Source organism: Crotalus tigris, unplaced genomic scaffold (assembly GCF_016545835.1).
Source record: "Crotalus tigris isolate CLP2741 ecotype Arizona unplaced genomic scaffold, ASM1654583v1 scf7180000017855.1216408, whole genome shotgun sequence".
NCBI lineage: Eukaryota > Metazoa > Chordata > Lepidosauria > Squamata > Viperidae > Crotalus > Crotalus tigris.
The window spans coordinates 759,882-778,408 of record NW_024096677.1 but is presented as its reverse complement, the minus strand read 5'-3'; the positions used below and the strand labels follow the sequence as shown (position 1 = coordinate 778,408).

Genomic DNA, 18,527 nt, shown 5'->3' with positions numbered 1-18,527 from the left:
TGGTATTCTAGCCCAGGAGAGGCATGGCAAGTTTTACAGACTTAGTCTAATTTGGCAGGAAGACAGACTTAACCCATTCGTGGATTCTCCATCTTCATGCTGGAGAACATTTCCTCCTTCATGGTTGCTCTCCTTGTCTGCCTAGTTCATGTCCAAGTGCCTGTTGCTGTAGATTGGTTCCCTAATGCCTCTTGTCCTATGGCTACCCCTCCTTTTTGCTGTGCCCTGGCCCCCCTCCTTAGTTCTTGCACAGGATGCATTGGAGATTCCTCCCTTTTGGCAGTTGTAGTTCTTTGTCGCATGGGCCAACCGTTCTGATCCTGCATGGTCGGCGCTCGTTGCACCCATCGCACGTTGTTACATTGTTCCTCCCACTCCCTTAGTGCCTGATAGGCAGGCAGTAAGTCTGTGTGGCGATTGATTGAGTGTCCGTTGGTTAACCAAACCTCCTTAAGTAGTCGGCTGCCCTTGGTGGTATCCTGGGCAATGGTCTCCGCCCCTGGAAGGTCGAACGTATGATTGCAGTTGGCCATGTGTGCCCATATTTGTGAACGCTGTTCCTGCCGTCTAATGGCCAGTTCGTGCTTGTGAATCCTGCTTCTGAGCCGTTTGGTCGTCTCCCCAACATAATTGCAGTGGCAGTTCTCGCATTTTATTCTATATACTACTGAGGATCTTTCTTCATTGGGGAGTGGCTCTTTGGGGTGCATTATCTTAACACGCAGGGCTTGATCTGGTTTATGAGCGATGCTAATATTATATGGAGCTAGTATCCGTGCCGTTGATGTACAGTAATGTTGTCCATGCCACAGGCATGGCTGTGTGTTGGTTCCTTCATTAACAAGTACAGCAGACCATATGAGCCTTGCAGGACAAGAGGCGTTAGGGAACCAATCTACAGCAACAGGCACTCGGACACAAACCAGGCAGACAAAGAGAGCAACCATGAGGGAGGAAATGATTCCCGAATCTAAGAACACATGGACTGATGCTAGAAACAATACAGCCAATTGGGGCGGGTAGATCGGTAACTCGCTCCATGGGTAGAGCGCAAAAACGCTATTATTGTCCTATTATTGAAGCATTCTGATGTTGAATTCAGTTATGATGACAAAGCCTATCTTTCATTCTAACCCTATTATTCGCTATTTTTCTCCAATTACCTGTTTTGAAGACACTTTTTTGCACAGTCACAGCTGTTACATAAAATGTGCTTCAGAACACAGTACATGTAGCTATTTTCGATAAGAATTTCTTGGTCTACTCTGTTTTTGATTATTGTATAGAACTAGAAGGTGAACAAAATTGCAAGCTTTTTTCATTTCTAGTTTGCTTTCTTTGTTTTATTTGAAAATGATTATCATTTTAAAAAAATCCAAAAGGAGAAAGTATTTCATTTTTTCAGAATAAATACCAATTCAAACAGTTTAAATTGTATGAATTGTGCTGGTGACCACATTTAATCTTAAAGTCACAATAAAAAAGCATATTATATCTGTATCAGCCTATCTCCAAATTAAGACAAGATACTTTTCTCTTGAATTATGTTCCTGGAAGAAGTCCTTTTCATTTACAAAATCAAGGGACTTCCCTGTTTGTGTCATTTCTCTGGAATGTACTGTACATCTGAATAGCTATAATTTTGTATGCTTTGCATCTCCAAGGCAAATATTATTATTTGCAAAGGCTTAATTTGAACTGAATTAAATGATGTTTTTTGCTGCTGGAATAATTTTGCCACTTTTTTATAGAGGAAAAACAAGATATAAATAATTAAACAAAATAAAATACTGTTAATGTATCTAATGTATTATATAGTTTTGAACTGTCCAACACAAAAGAGTGGGTTGGACTTTTCAGTACTTTTCAAATAAAAGTACTGAATATCTTCTGATTATAAACAAACTTTCTCCAGGAACATTTTATCTCTTCAAAAAATTGCTCTCTTTGAAATGTATTTATTTTGCCCTTCAGTGTTACTTAAATAATCCCACCTAATTTTGAAACGACAAACATCCATCCAAACGCTAATAAAACTGTTAACAAACCTTAGAAGTACAGCCCAGAGGAAAATCCATTCATGAACAGTTGAAATGACAAATGTCTTGCTGAAACATGCAAAATCATAACTCAAAGCCTATACTTGCCTCTCACCATCAGAATTTTAGAAACACACCAGCTACTTATGGTACAGTGTGATTTCTGTTCTTAAAACCTTCGCTGCAGTGAAACAGGTGAAAAGTCATGATTCTAGATCTGATGCTAATAATAAGCCATTCTTAAAACAAGCCAATATTTGTAACCAAACCACTAATTAGGTGTTTTTATTTTCATTAAAAATTAAATTATAGCTTCTTTCCTAGAGAAGGTTCAAATAAATAGGAACTGCATGTAAAGATATCCTGACTTAGCCTTACCCATTAGCCTTCATAAATGTGTCCTAGAAATCACTGCTTTTTTCTTAATATTATCTTTGGACAGTTCATATGTATGTTTCTGTAGATTAAAAAAGTGGCATGCTGCATTGTTGAAATACTTTGTAAGGGAATTTGTAAAGTTGATGAGCCAGTTTTGAAATCAATATAGAAAGTAAACCAAATTGTAAAATCAAAAATACGTGTATAAATATGCATTGCCATTCTCATGACATGTTTTACAGGTTGGCTTTCAAGATGACATACCCAGTTCAGACTTTACATTTACCATGGTAAAGAAAGCTTTCATTGTTTTTTAATTCAGTGATGCTAAAGGCATTCAGTTAAAATTAATCATTTATAAAATGTACTGTAACAGAATAAATTACTGCAAAAAAGCTAAAAAGAATAAAATATGAATAACTGACATTTTGGTAGCCTACTAGTGGTATGATTTCTGATAGTTAAAGGGAAGGTGGCAGGCAATGATGATGTTCCTATCTGAATGGATGGGATATCATTGTTAGGGTAGTAGGGAATTCATTTATTCATTTTCCCCTCAAAGAGAATATAGTTCTTAACATTAATCTGGTAAATAAGAAAGGCAGTTTGATCTAGTGGTTAAGGTTAGTTCTAGTTCCACCTTAGTCATGAAAGCCATCTAGGTAATTTTGGGACAGTCCCTTTCTCTCAGCCTATAACGTCAGGCTTGGATGACAAACTGGTCAGTCAGTTCCTTCACAACCAATGAATCAACATTCAGTTGATCTGAAAAAGGCAGACTCTACACTTGTTGGAAAATGCTAAGAAGATTGAGACCTCTCCAATACTTGCAAATGTCTAAGGATGGGTGATAGGCAAGATAAGTGGTTGGTTTAAACTCATTGGAGTCCACCTAGAGATACTCAAAATGGATGAAAGATGAAACTTTCTTTCAGAGAGGTCCTTCACTTGGCAGACTTATTATTCACTGAATCCATTGTTTTCCCCTCCCCCTCCAAAAGGCTGAACTATCAAAAGGTAGGAATTCAAAACAGATTTTTGTTTTTTTTCTACCCAGCACCTGGAAAGAAGTTAAAAGTCATTAAAATGGCCTCAACCCAGTCTGAATTTGGGCTTTAAAAAGTTTCTTCTGGCTTGAAACGAGTATGAGGGAAGGATCATCTTCACGTATGTCTGCCCAGAACCATCCCTACCATGTAGGGTAGGTTGTTCATGAATACCCATGAGTTATAGCAGTGTTTCTCAGCTTTGTTGATTTTAAAATGTACAACTTAAATAGGAACCTGATTAGGGCTAGAATTATCATTAGTCTTAGGCTAGTTTTAACATCTAAAAGAAAAGTTAAATGATTATTAATAGCTGGAGAAAACAAGGAGACATGCAAATAGATATGTAAATTATAACATAAACTCTCATAAATTCCATGTAGATGCTTCAGAGGTGTCCTGCTAACTTTCCATGTGAGGCTGAAGATTTCTTTCCTCTGATCTATAATAAAAAGAAATATTTTGTTTTGGACCAAAGCCTTTGAATCAATTTTCTTCCAGCTATTTTCATGACCATAAAAGATCATGCATTGCCTCTTTAAAAAAATGAAATTCAGTGTAGAGAAAAGTAAGGTTTTACATTTAGAATAGATGGGGATACCTGGCTCAACCGTAGCAACTGTGAACGGGATCTTGGAGTCTTAGTGGACAATCACTTAAATATGGGCCAACAGTGTGCTGCAGCTGCCCAAAAAGGCAATGCAGACCTAGGCTGCCTTAATAGAGGAATAGAATCAAGATCATGTGTAGTGTTAACACCACACTTGAAATATTGCATCCAGTTTTGGTCTTCATGATATAAAAAACACATTGAGACTCTAGAAAGAGTGCAGAGAAAAGCAACAAAGATGATGAGGGGACTGAAGGCTAAAACATAGTAAGAACAGTTGCAGGAATTGGGTATGTCTAACCTAACAAAGACCTAGGGGTGACATGATAGCTGTGTTTTAATATTATATCTAAGGGGCTGCCACAAAGAAGAGAAGTCAACCTATTTTCCAAAGCACTTGAAGGCAGGACAAGAAGCAATGGATGGAAACTAATTGTAGGGCCTGCCCCAGCTAGGTCCCTAGGAAAGAAAGACCCTCAACTTCATTTGATTGGAGTGATAAGTTCTTTATTAAGGATTAAAGCCTAGTGAAGCATAGCAAAGATGGCAGAGTGACATTCATCTTCCTTTGACAGGGATGTTAGTCCTGAAAAAAAAACAGTCAGGAAAAGAACACTTGTTGTGTTCACTGGGGTTTATCTGGGTATGCTCTATGAAATGTACGAAGGAGTTTCGAGGCCTTAACATGTCGGGCATGGTGATTTTGTTACTGGGCATAAAGGGGATGTGGTTTCCGGCTTCAGCAAACTTCAATGAATCACTGGGTGAACCCACCTAAGGATTTTTGGGAGGTCCAATTGAACTGTGATGGGATTGAAGATCTTGCTGATGGAGAAGGGCACAATGTACTTAGGACCTAATTTTTGGGACTTTTGAGTGGATTGTAGAGATTTGGTAGACAGGTAGACTTTATTGCCCACTTTAAAATCCTTGGGTTGTATGCACTTTTGTCTGTTTGTTTTTTTTATGTTTCTTGCACTTTGTCTAGTACTTTGCAAGCTAGGTGTTCTGCAGCTGGGCAACCCATTCTGCTAGGGATGAGATTTGTGGCTTAGTTTGGGGTATTTTGGACATAGTTACAAAGTCCTGCCCAGATGAACCTGTTGCTGCTGTGCACTGAGTTGTTGTACACCACTTCTGCAAAAGGAAAGAGGTTGATCCACTTGTCCTGTTGGTAATTAATATAGCACCTCAGGTATTGTTCCAGGACCCCATTAGTGCGTTCACACACCCCATTCTTTTGAGAATGATAGGAAGAGCCAAGTCCCTGGCTTAAAAAAGTTAAAAATTCTTGTCAGAACTGCAAAGTGAATTGAATTCTGTAGTCTGAAATGATGTGCTCTGGAGCTCCATGCAGTCTATATACATTGTCAGAGCATGCACAGTCTTATTGCGCTGAGATAACCCAGGAATAAATACAGTAAACAGTAGTTTGTATTAAATGGTGGTTTATCACACACTATCTACAAATATACACCAGGAACAACATACATGCAGTGGTAATACAGGAAACTCCAATACACAGCAATTACAGCAGGAAACGGATGAGAGAGAGACACTCCAGCAAAAGACTTCTTGTTGATACTCAGGCTCTTAAAGGGATACAGACACAGATCCTGCTGAGTCATTCTGATCATTGCCTCATCTACCTTACATTACATCAGCTGGTTAGCCTTTAAATCATTACACTGATATACATGTTGCACAAATAGTTTGGCTATTGAATATGCTGAAGGAATCTTTTGGCAGAGCACAAAGTGCACTTGCTCTGAAAAAGGGTCCATTATTACCCAGATCACTGTATTTTCTAAGCTCTCTGGAAATTCTACTATAAAGCCCATAGAGATCTCTTTCCAGGGTGCCTGAGGTGTTGCCACTGGTTGGAGGAGTCCTAGGGTCTTCCCCGAGTGCCTTTTTGCAGAGGCACATATAGAGCAGTCAGCCACATAAGCCCCAATGTCCTTCTTTAATGACAGCCACCAGAATTGGTGCTTTGTGAGGTGTAAGGTTTTCACAAAGTCAGAGTGCCCCACATTTTTGAATTGTGGCATTTCTGCAAAACCCCAATTCGCTGGGTTTCAGGCATGTACAATTTGGCCCCCAGGCTAAGCCATCATGTAAGTACAGTATGCTTGGTGGTCCTTGAACACTTGTTCTCCTTCCACTCTGCTTTCAAGGCATTGAGCAAATTGTCTGGTACTTTGGGGGAGTTTTTTTCTTGGGCTCTAATAGTGACTGGTGCTTCCCATTGTATGGATGGAATGACTGGTCTGATAATCTGTTTTAGAATTGTTGTATTGGGGCAGCCATGAGAGGGCATCCACCAAGAAATTCCATTCCCCTGGGAGGTACCATAAAGTGAAATTAAAACAATTAAATACTGAGCCCACCAAACTTTCTTGGGGGACAGTTTTTTGGAGTTTTTTTTAGCATTTCTAGATTCTTGTGGTCTATCTAGACCAGGGGTGTCAAACTCAATTTCATTGAGGGCTGCATCAGCATTGCGGTTGCCCTTGGGAGGCAGGTGGGTGTGGCCAGGGTGGGTGCAGCCTACTGGGTGGGCATGGATAGAGTGGGTGTGGCCTACTGGGTGGGCATAGCCAGCACTACATCGTTCGCATCAAGGGTGCTTGTGGGGGCCTGGACAGGAGTTGGACAAATCTGAGGGTCTCTGGCAGAAGGGGATGGGACCAGGGCAAGTGCCAAGGCATGGTCCACTGGAGGAGCCTCACTGTTCCTCTCAGGCCATGCGGGGGGGGGTGGATGGTGGTGCGGGTTGCCCAGGGCAGCAGAGGTCAAATGCCCAGCCTGGCCCTCGAGTACCCGCCCTCGAGTACCCGCGGCACCAAGCCCAGCCCCACGTCCCCAAGGGGGTGCCCAGCTGCACTTACCTCCTCCTCAAGGTTGCTGCTGCTGTCACTCTTCGTGAGGAATGAAGAAATGCACCATCACCTGAATGTAGCCAGCACATGGCCCTCACCTACTTCACATATCTGGCTTGGTGGACTCTGGGAGAGGGGATGCCACGAGCAGCGTGAGCCCAGCCCCCAGCCTGCCCAGTCTCGGCAGGTAGTGGGACGCTCTCCTCACAGAGCCGAGAGGCTGAGCCAGGCGGTGTGAATCCAAAAACAAGCACGAGGCCGCCCAACCCCCAGCCTGCCCGGTTTCGGCAGGCAGCGGGACACTTTCCTCACAACGCCAAGAAGCTGAACCGGGCGGCACAAATCCAAAAACAAGCGCAATGCCACCCAGCCCCCAGCCTGCCCAGTTTTGGCAGGCAAAGGGGCGCTCTCTTCACAGTGCTGAGAGGTTGAACATGTGTTTAACATGTTTGATCTAGACCTTGGAAGAAATGTTGCTCTCCTCTAAAAATGCCTCTATGTCAGTAGGCCCAGTGCAGCACATAGGCTTCTCTTTTCCATACCACCCACCTGCGCTCCATTTCACTCCGTTTTTTGGAAGTGTACATGCACAGCTGCAGGGTCCTTTGATCATTTTTCTGCAGCAGTACTATGCCCACAGCCACTTCACTAGCGTCTGCTTGGATGACAAAGGGGGCATTAGGATCAGAGTGCTTTAGTACAGGTTTTGCTACAAATAGATGTTTGAGTTTTTCAAGTGCCACTTGGCTCTCCATTGTCCATTTCAGTGGCTGACTGGGCTTGGGCTTTCCCTTCTATTTTGTTTTCAGTAAGCTGATGATAGGCAGTGCTATCTGAACAAACATTGGGATGAATTGATGGTAAAAGTTTGCAAATCTCAAGAAACTTTGTAGTTTTCTGGTGTGGTGTGTGGGGAGGGGCCCACTCTAGGTGTGGTGTGGGGAGGGGCCCACTCTAGGACCGCCTGCACTTCATCTGGATCCATTTCTATCCCATCATGGGAGATATGGTACCCAAGATAGTCAATTTTTGCTTTGATGAAATTTGCACTTGGACAATTTAGCGTATAACTGAGTGACCCAAAGTTTTTAAAATACAGCTTGGACCGGCTTTACACGCCCAGCCATGGTTTCAGTGTAAATTAAAATATTGTCCAATCCGGCAGATATGGTGGCCTGCTAGTACAGTTCCTTTTTTGATCTTTTACTGATTCATCAAAGATTTGTACTTAAAATTGTTTTCTAAGTCAGAAGAAGCTTTCCTGGGAAAGGAGAAGTGCTGGAAATTAATTAATCCTTTTGCACCCCTGGATGGCTGATTACTCTCAGAGAGCTTCTTGAAAAAGAAGTAATCAGATGAGTCTCTGGCTGGGGGTTGGGGGAACCAAGAAGCAAGTTCACCATGGAAGAACTAGCTGTTTAAAATGGATAATAAAGTCTGCCACCATTTCTTAGATACTAGTTTTTTACATATTTACCTTTTGCTTTTAAAAGAGGCTCCCTCTGGCTGCAGCCTGCCTTTTCCTTTTTGTTGAAATATTGTCATTTCTGAAGCTTTGTGACTTTAAGATGGCGAGGAGAGGCGGGGTTGTTGTCTCCAAGCCAAAATAAAGCTGGAAATTGCTGTTGAAACTATATTAGAAACTTCTGAATTTAAATCTTCTAGAAGATTTTATTATCAATAATAATAGTAGTGGTAGTAGTAGTAATAATAATAATAATAGCAGAATAGACGAGAAAGAACTGGAGAAGATAACAAAATACAAAGACCTACAAATAGAAATAGAAAGACTGTAGCAAAAGCAAGCAAGGGTAGTACCAACAGTAATAGGCTCCTTGGGTGCAATCCCAAAACATCTGGAGCACCACTTGAATACCATTGGCATTGACAAATTTGCTATTAGTCAATTGCAAAAGGCGGCCTTACTAGGAACTGCTTCCATCCTGCGACGATATCTGTAATACCATCAAACATCCACATCTGCCTATCCCAGGTCCTGGGTAAGGACTCGATAGGTAGACAAAATGCCAAATCCAGTCTGAACATCTGGCCGACTGTGCGATGATCCACAATAATAATAATAATAATAATAATAATAATAATAACAACAACAACAACAACAACAACAACAACAACAACAACAACAACAACAACCCCCAGTGAGGCACTACCTTGACGTGGTTGTGGGGCTTGTGTACTCTGAGGAAGATGAGAGCTATGCCAGAGGTTCAACCATACTGGACAGGTCTCATCAGAGGAGTCAGACAAAGAGTGTCTCTCCCATTAAAAATATGGTGAGACGTAAATTGCAGAATGCCATACCAGCTCGGACGTCGCCTGGGTTAACAAGGTCCGCACTAGATATTGGAGTTCCTGGATATCTGGTGAAAAATGGGTTACAGGACTCAGGACTGTTGGCTGAGCAACCAGGGCCAGCAGCTGCAGAACTACTGGAAGAAAAGGTGTTTACCCGTCGCAGATACACAGTGATGGAAAACAAAGAAATAATGATCTGTTACTACAGATCAAGTCCAACAAGAAGAGGATATCTAAAACGAATGCACCAGTTCTGGAAAGAACAACATCCAGAATCAGAAATAACAGAACAGAGACTAGCAGATCAACGCCGATTTATAACACGAAATAAAATATTCACAGAAACAGAATTGGACGAACTGCAAAGGTTTACCCAGGGCAAAGAAATCAAAGCCTTACCAGAAGTAATTCAGAATGTAGAGGCAAACCAGGGGGAGTTGGAAGTGAAGGAATCTAGCAGAGATATACAACTGTTCTCATTTGGAAACCAGGCACCTCTACCTCAGGAAGAACAAAACCCTCTAACTAAAGAAATAAAAGAATTGAAACAAAGAATAACTGAGCATCTAGAACAGCACAAAAACAACAGAATAAGGCTACCTGCATTGAAGCTTGTTCCAAAGAAACAGCTAGCACAAGCATTAAAAGATGCAAATACTGCAATATCAAGTATAAGCACCAATTCACTGCAAGAAACAAACCAACTAATGTACAGCACAGCTGCAGTTATAACAGAATACCTGGGATGCAAAATCAACAAAAAAGAAAAACAAACAAACAGTGCACCAGAAAAATGGAAGGTTAGACTAGAAAATAAGATCAGCAAGTTAAGATCACATGCAAGCAAGCTAGAACAGATGAAAGAAAAGAAGCTGAAGAACAAGAAGACCAAAGAATACCTAATCAAGAAATACCACTTAGAAACAAGGAAGATCAAGGAAGCACTGGAAATAATAAAGCAACAAATAACAGCTATAGCCAGGAAAATCAGTAGATATGAAGCTCGAATTGCAAACTATAGGCAGAACCTCCAATTTCAATCCAATCAGAAACGTTTCTACCAATCCATCAATGGAGAAACTGCAAGGAATCAGTCAGTACCTGACAAGGAAGAAACAGTGCAGTTCTGGAAGCAGATATGGGATAACCCAAAGAAATACAACAAGGATGCGGCTTGGTTAAAAGAGGTGGATGCAAATAAAACAGAAGTTGAAATGAAAGAACTAGTAATAACAACAAAAATGGTAGAAAAAAGAGCAAAGAAAATCAAAAATTGGTCAGCACCAGGTGAAGATGAACTGCATGGGTTTTGGTTGAAACATCTAACTGTTATACACCCACTCATTGCCAAACAGTTCAACAATATACTACAAGGAGGAGAAATTGAAAAGTGGCTAACAACTGGGAAAACCTACCTAATAATGAAAAATCCAGCAAAAGGGGCAACACCAGGTAACTACAGGCCAATTACCTGCTTACCAACAACTTTCAAATTACTAACTGGTGTAGTAGCTGATGCAGTACAACAGCATCTAGTTGAAAACAATCTCTTTCCACCTGAGCAGAAAGGAAACCGCCCCAATAGCAGAGGAACAAAAGATCAACTCCTAATAGACAAAATGATCTTGGAAAACTGCAAGAGAAGGAAGACCAACCTGAATGTGGCATGGATTGACTACAAAAAGGCATTTGACTCTCTGCCACATGATTGGATAATAAAGTGCCTAGAAATAACAGGAGTCAGTAGAAACATCAGAAAATTTGTGCAAAGATCGATGGCACAATGGAAGACACAGTTGCAGATCAATGGTGAGAGGCTGGGAGAGGTTAATATCAAGAGAGGAATATTTCAAGGAGATTCATTATCACCATTACTATTTGTTATTGCACTGTTTCCTCTGTCAACAATACTGAATAACTCAGGACATGGCTATCAAACATCAAAAACATCTGCCAGACTATCCCACCTCCTTTATATGGATGATCTGAAGCTGTATGGAAAAACATCATCTGAAATAGAATCGCTGCTCAACACTGTCCGTATATATAGCCAAGATATTGTAATGGAGTTTGGCTTGGACAAATGTGCCACACTTACTATCAAACAAGGAAAAATAATGAAAACTGAAGGAATCAAGATGCCCCACGAAAATAACATTAAGAGTCTGGATGAGGAAGAGTACTACAAATACTTGGGTATCCTTCAAGCTGACAACATCAAGCACACTGAAGTCAAGAAAAAGATTAGAGGTGAATACATCAAGAGAGTGAAGAAGATCTTAAAGTCCAAACTCAATGGAGGAAATACCATAAAGGCAATCAACACCTGGGCAATCCCAGTCATTAGGTACACAGCTGGAATAGTGGACTGGACTCAAGCAGAACTAAAAGCAATGGATAGGCAGACCAGAAAAATAATGACAATGAATCATGCCCTTCATCCACGCAGTGACATTGATAGACTTTATCTACCAAGGCAAATAGGTGGGCGTGGAATGCTACAAGTACATCAGATGGTTGAAGAAGAAAAAATGGCTTTGGAAGAATATCTGAAGAACAATGATGAAGATGCACTGAAATTAGTATATCAGGAAGGCTTACTAACTACTGGAGAGACCAAACTGGCCTACAAGAAAGACCAAATGAAGAACAGAATAGAGGCATGGGAAGACAAAGCACTACATGGCCAATACATGAAAAAAATAGCTGGGAAAGCAGATAATAATAAAACCTGGCAATGGCTAAGAGCAGGAAAATTGAAGAAAGAGACCGAGGGACTAATTCTGGCTGCACAAGACCAAGCCTTAAGGACAAATGCATACAAAGTCAAAATTGAGAAGACAGCAACAGACAGTAAGTGCCGCCTATGCAAAGAAGCTGAAGAAACAGTGGACCACTTGGTAAGCTGTTGCAAGAAGATTGCACAAACTGATTACAAGCAGCGGCATGACAAAGTAGCAACAATGGTGCATTGGAAGATCTGCAAAAAATATCATTTGCCTGTAAGCAAAAACTGGTGGGATCATAAAATAGAGAAAGTCATAGAAAATGATAAAATTAAACTGCTCTGGGACTTCAGAATTCAAACAGACAAGCACCTGCAACATAACACCCCAGACTTAACAATTGTCGATAAGAAAGACAAAAAAGTCTGGATAGTGGACGTGGCAGTGCCTGGAGATAGCAGAATAGAAGAGAAAGAACTGGAGAAGATAACAAAATACAAAGACCTACAAATAGAAATAGAAAGACTGTGGCAAAAGCAAGCAAGGGTAGTACCAATAGTCATAGGCTCCTTGGGTGCAATCCCAAAACAACTGGAGCACCACTTGAACACCATTGGCATTGACAAATTCGCTATTAGTCAATTGCAAAAGGCGGCCTTACTAGGAACTGCTTCCATCCTGCGACGATATCTGTAATCCATCAAACATCCACATCTGCCTATCCCAGGTCCTGGGTAAGGACTCGATAGGTAGACAAAATGCCAAATCCAGTCTGAACATCTGGCTGACTGTGCGATGATCGATAATAATAATAATAATAATAATAATAATAATAATAATAATAATAATAATAATAATAATAATAATAATAATAATAATAATAATAGCTTGATTCCCTCTTCTTTGTGGCAGTCCCTGAGATACTGGAACACTGTTATCATTTCCCCCCTTGTCCTTCTCTTCGTTAAACTAGACATACCCAATTCCAGCAGCCTTTCCTTATATGCTTTAGCCTCCAGTCCCCTAATCATCTTTGTTGCTCTTCTCTGTACTCTTTCTAGAGTGTCAACATCTTTTTTACATCATGGTGATCAAAATTGGATGCAGTATTCCAAGTGTGGCCTTACCAAGCCATTGTAAAGTACTATTAATATTTCATGTGATCTTGATTCTATCCCTCTATTAATGCAGCCCAGCACTGTGTTGGTCTTTTTGGCAGTTGCAGCACACTGATGGCTCATATTTAAGTGATTGTCCACTAGGACTCTGAAGTCCCTCTCACAGTTACTACTATTGAACAAGGTACCCCCTATACCTGGAGAAGAGCCTAATGTTGGGAAAGATTGAGGGCAATAGAAGAAGGGGACGACAGAGAATGAGATGGCTGGATGGAGTCACTGAAGCAGTAGGTGTGAATTTAAATGGACTCCAGAAGATGGTAGAGGACAGGAAGACCTGGAGGAACATTGCCCATGGGGTCGCGACGGGTCGGACACGACTTCGCAATTAACAACAACACCCCCTATACCAGACATGTCAAACACAAGGCCTGGGGGCTGGATGCGGCCCGCGAAGTGGTTTCATGTGGCCCGCGAAGCCATCCTGGAAACAGTGAGGGAACAGCCCCTGCTGCCTGGCCCTGGCCCAGGCTGGCCGGGAGCCAATGTACAATTTTGTGGTGGCCATCTATGCTGAAACGCATTCAGTCTTAGCTCCACAAGGCTGTCTGGAAACAGCGAGGAACCAACCTCTGTGTCAGCCCTGCTCCCTGGGTGCATGCTGGAGAGGTGTCACCCTTTGTGAGGAATGAAGAAATGGACCATGCCTTGGGGCTTGCCCTGGTCCAACCCCCTTCTGCCAGAGACCCTTAGATCTGTCCCACTCCTGCCCAGGCACCCACAGTCACCCTTGACGCGAACGATGTAGAGCTGGCCATGCCCACCCAATAGGCCACACCCACTCCATCCACACCCACCCAGTAGGCCACACCCACCCTGGCCACACCCATCCAGCCCTCTGAGGGCAACCACAATGCTAATGCGGCCCTCAATGAAATTGAGTTTGACACCCCTGTCCTATACTATAACCTGTACATTTGGTTTTTCTTGCCTAAATGTAGAACATTACTTTTTTCACCATTGAATTTCATTTTGTTAGTGCCCAGTGTTCAAGTCTGTCCAGATCCTCCTGTATCCTAAGCCTGTCTTCTGGAGTGTTGGCTGTTCCTGCCACCTTGGTGTCATCTGCAAATTTGATGATTTCCCCATCTATCCCTCGTCCAAATTGTTGATGAAGATGTTCAAGAGCACTGGCCCCAGAACAGAGCCCTGGGGCACCCCACTACACACTTCCCTCCATGTAGATGCGGTTCCATTGAGGACCACACGCTGAGTACGGCCGGTCAGGCAGCTACGGATATATCTGGTGGTGATGCTGTCTAACCCACATTTTTCTTTAATCGACTCTGCTGAACTTCTTTGCTTTCAAAACAAAGACTGCCTAAATGGTGTTTTGATTCTGTTGTGAGGACAGGGAGAAATAGTTCTGATTTTGTTTGCTTCTGACTGGATCAACTGTGTGGGCTGTTAAACAAAGAAGCACAGATTTCAAGTTTTTTTTTTTCTAGTTTACATTGCAGCGATTTTGTTTGACCAAATGAGGGAGCCAAAAGACTGTAGTATTATCAGTTCTTAACTAACTCTCCAGTTACATTCTGCTCAATCCAGGGCAACTCTCCAAACTGGTGGAGGAAAGACCGGCCATAGTAATATGGCCCGTCATTAGGCTGCCGACAGCCGACGTCAAACTCACCACCAAGCACTTTGAAAGCAACGCGGATAAAACTAGTGAGATCTGATCTTCTCTTTACCCTAAGTACTTTCTCATCCTGTAAAAGCTGCCTGAAGTATCTTTCCCCCCGTGAGGAGAGAAGGAAGGGAATTTCTATCCCACCCTCTAAGAATAGCGGCATCTGACTATCCAGGATAATTAAAGCATTAAAAGAACAACTTTAATCTAATTGGATTTATATGTTCCTGAAACTTGGGGACCAAAAATTTTCCTATTTTTATTGGAGACTCTTGTTTTTGTTTACAAAAAAGAAATAAAATTGGAAAGGGGATTATAAAAATTTTGGATTTAAAAAACCTTAAACGACATTGGTGACATCTTGTGGCGAAGTTTGGTATTACAACTTGTTATTTCCTAAAAGAAACTTGGCTCAAAGCCCAGACCTTAGATAAGACTTTTCTGATCTTGGCACCACCTGTGAGAGATTTGGCTGTAGGAGAACAGTTGGGCAGCATAATTGGCCTATTTGAATTGTGAATGTAAACCTTTACTGACTCTCAGAGTTATATGTGGGAAATTGCTTTCCTGTCTCTTTATTTGAGGAATATTGGTCACTATATGACAGGTGTCAAACTCAATTTCATTGAGGGACACATCAGCATTATGGTTGCCCTGGGGGTGGTGGCCAGGGTGGGTGCGGCCTACTGGATGGACGTGGCCAGCTCTACATAGTTCGCATCAATGGTGCCTGTGGGGGCCTGGGCAGGAGTGGGACAGATCTTAGGGTCTCTGGCAGAAGGGGGTGGGACCAGGACAAGTGCCAAGGCATGTTCTACTGGAGGAGCCTCACTGTTCCTCTCAGGCCATGTGGGGGGGCTGGATGGTGGTGCGGGCTGCCCGGAGCCCTGGGCAGCAGAGGTCAAATGCCCAGCCTGGCCCTCGAGCACCCGTGGCACCAAGCCCAGCACCACTTCCCCAAGGGGGCCCAGCTGCACTTACCTCCTCCTCCTCCACCTGCACTTACCTCCTTCGAGAGGCTGAGCCAGGTGGCGTGAATCTGAAAAGAAGCGCGATGCTCCCCAGCCCCCAGCCTGCCCGGTCTCAGCAGGTAGCGGGGCACTCTCCTCACAGTGCTGAGAGGTTGAGACGGGCGTTGCGATGCTCGCCAGCTTTGCTGCCTACTGAAACTGGGTAGGCTGGGGTTTAGGTAGCATTGCACTTCTCAACAGATTCGTGCCACCCAGCTCAGCCTCTCAGTGCTGTGAGGAGAGCACCCTGCTGACTGCCGAAACCCCTCCTCTGAAGCCCATCAAGCCGGATATGTGAAGTAGGCCAGGGCCATTTGTTGGCTACTTCCAGGTGATGGTGCATTTCTTCATTCCTCACAAAGGGTGACACCTCCCCAGCATGCACCCAGAGGGTGGGGCCGACAAGGTAAGGGCTGATTCCTCACTGTTTCCAGACAGCCTTGTGGAGCTAAGACTGAATGCGTCTCAGCAGAGATAGCCACCACAAAATTGTACATTGGCTCCTTCCCGCCAGCCTGGTCCAGGGCCAAGGCAGCGGGGGCCGTTCCCTCACTGTTTCCAGGATGGCTTCGTGGGCCACATGAAATCACTTCGCGGGCCGCATCCGGCCCCTGGGCCTTGTGTTTGACATGTCTGCTATATGATATGTTGAAATATCTTGGACTATAAAAGCTTGCTTGTCAAATGACTTCTACTAGAAAGACTATTTATAAACACATGAAAGAGATGGATGAAGACCAGGAAAAGATCCTTTCCATGTTGAAAGCAATACATGAAACCATTCTTTCAGCTTGTGATAAAATAAATCTAACATAAAAGATCAAGATGCCAGCTTAGATACACAAATCCAAACTTTGACTACAACCAAAGAACCAACAATGCAGAAGATAACAGAAGAAGTGGGACAATCAAATATTAAGACAGAGAACTCAATTGGCCAACAAATACAGCTGATGGAAAATCCAGAAAAGGAAGTGACAACACTGAAAATGGAAATGACTTTCTATATAAATCAGAAGAAATTTGAGAAAGAAGAAGAATGGAAGACAAACATATCAGGGCAAGCATGGGGAATTGGAATAGCAGGGAGACAACGAATACAAATGGGCTAGTCCTTCCAAAAAATGGCAATTAAATGGTCTCCTTTATTTCAAATAACATATATAATAATAGAGGGAGATATATTTGATGATCTAAAAGCACTGATATGGAAGCCTAGTTGGCAAAGGAAGAAAGCCAGAATAAGGTTGAAGAAAAGTTCTAGGCCCAGTGCTCTTCAACATCTTCATCAGCAATTTGGACGAGGGATAGATGGGGAACTCATCATATTTGCAGACGACAGCAAGCTGGCAGGAATAGCCAACACTCCAGAAGACAGGCTTAAGATACAGGAGGATCTGGACAACTTGAACACTGGGCGCTATCTAACAAAATGAAATTCAATAGTGAAAAAAGTAACGTTCTACATTTAGGCAAGAAAACCAAATGTACAGGTATAGCATAGGGTTTCCTGCTTGAGCAGGGCATTAGACTAGAAGACCTCCAAAGTCCCTTCCAACTGTGTCGTTCTGTTATTCTGTTAAGTAAAAATATCCAAAGAGGAGAAACACTTCTGTTTTATTCATATTTGTTTTACAACGAACCAAACACTATCCCAAGGCATTTCCATTGTGAAATAGATCACTGATATTACATGCAGTTTTATAAAATAAAACAACTCTTTCCCATGTATAGCAATGTTACAGAGTGAAGTTATTTGAGCTAAACTCAAATCTTTTACATAATCTCCATGAATAAATAAGCAATTCTTCAACCTCTTACAATCAATTTGTTCTTTGTTTACATGCAGCAAGGAGTTACGGACGAAAGCGAGGTAATTTTCTTTTGTTTGCTATAATACAAGAAATGTCATTTGGAGTTGAAGCAGATAAAATTGATTTTTCAGAATTTTGAAGGTACCAATAGCTATTCATTAAAGTAAATCACAATTTGATTTGTAATTACTTTCTCCACTCATTTCACCTTATTTCAGCAAACATTTCTAGATTTTTTTTTATTCTTGATTTTTGTGCTTTACTAAAGGTATTACAAGGAATGGTTTCCAATAAGGATTCTAAAATAGAGATTTTCCTTATCCTCTAAAGTGTTTTCATTTATTTACAGGATTCATACAAAGAGTTTATAGATAGCAAAGCGTTAGTCTGATATGATAGATCAGTGTTTTTCAATCTTGACAATTTTAAGATGTGTGGATTTCAGCTTCCTTAAATCCCCAGCCAGCATATTGGCTGGGAAATTCTGGGATTTGAAATCCACAAATCTTAAAGTTACTAAGTTGAAAAAACACTGTGATAGGGATTATATTTGGATCTAAATATTTAAATCTTTAAAGGTTGTTTGACAAGACAGAGGTGCTTCATAGTCAGATACCTGGATTATACAGGTAGTCCTCGACTTACAACAGTTCATTTAGTGGCCAAAGTTACTATGCCACTGAAAAAAGTGACTTATGACCATTTTCATAATTATAACCTTTGCAGTATCCCCACAGTCACATGATCAAAATTCAGACACTTGGCAATTGGTGGTTGCAGTTTTTGTGACCTTCTTACAAGCAAATTCAATGGGGAAGCCGGATAGTAAGTCAAGGACTACCTGTATAGAAAAATAGCTGGGTGGCAAGTGAAAAGAAGGAAAGAAATCAATAATGGT

The 18,527-nt window shown here is 41.9% G+C and overlaps 1 protein-coding gene across 2 annotated transcripts in view; it reads left to right on the top strand.

Moving 5' to 3' along the window:
* Positions 1-18,527, top strand: part of CPEB2 (cytoplasmic polyadenylation element binding protein 2) — a 227,180-nt gene that overhangs the window by 127,748 nt on the left and 80,905 nt on the right. For both annotated transcript variants that reach the window (XM_039343494.1, XM_039343493.1), the window contains one exon: positions 17,665-17,688. In XM_039343494.1, the coding sequence (XP_039199428.1) occupies positions 17,665-17,688 (24 nt within the window). The remainder of the gene's footprint in view (positions 1-17,664; positions 17,689-18,527) is intronic.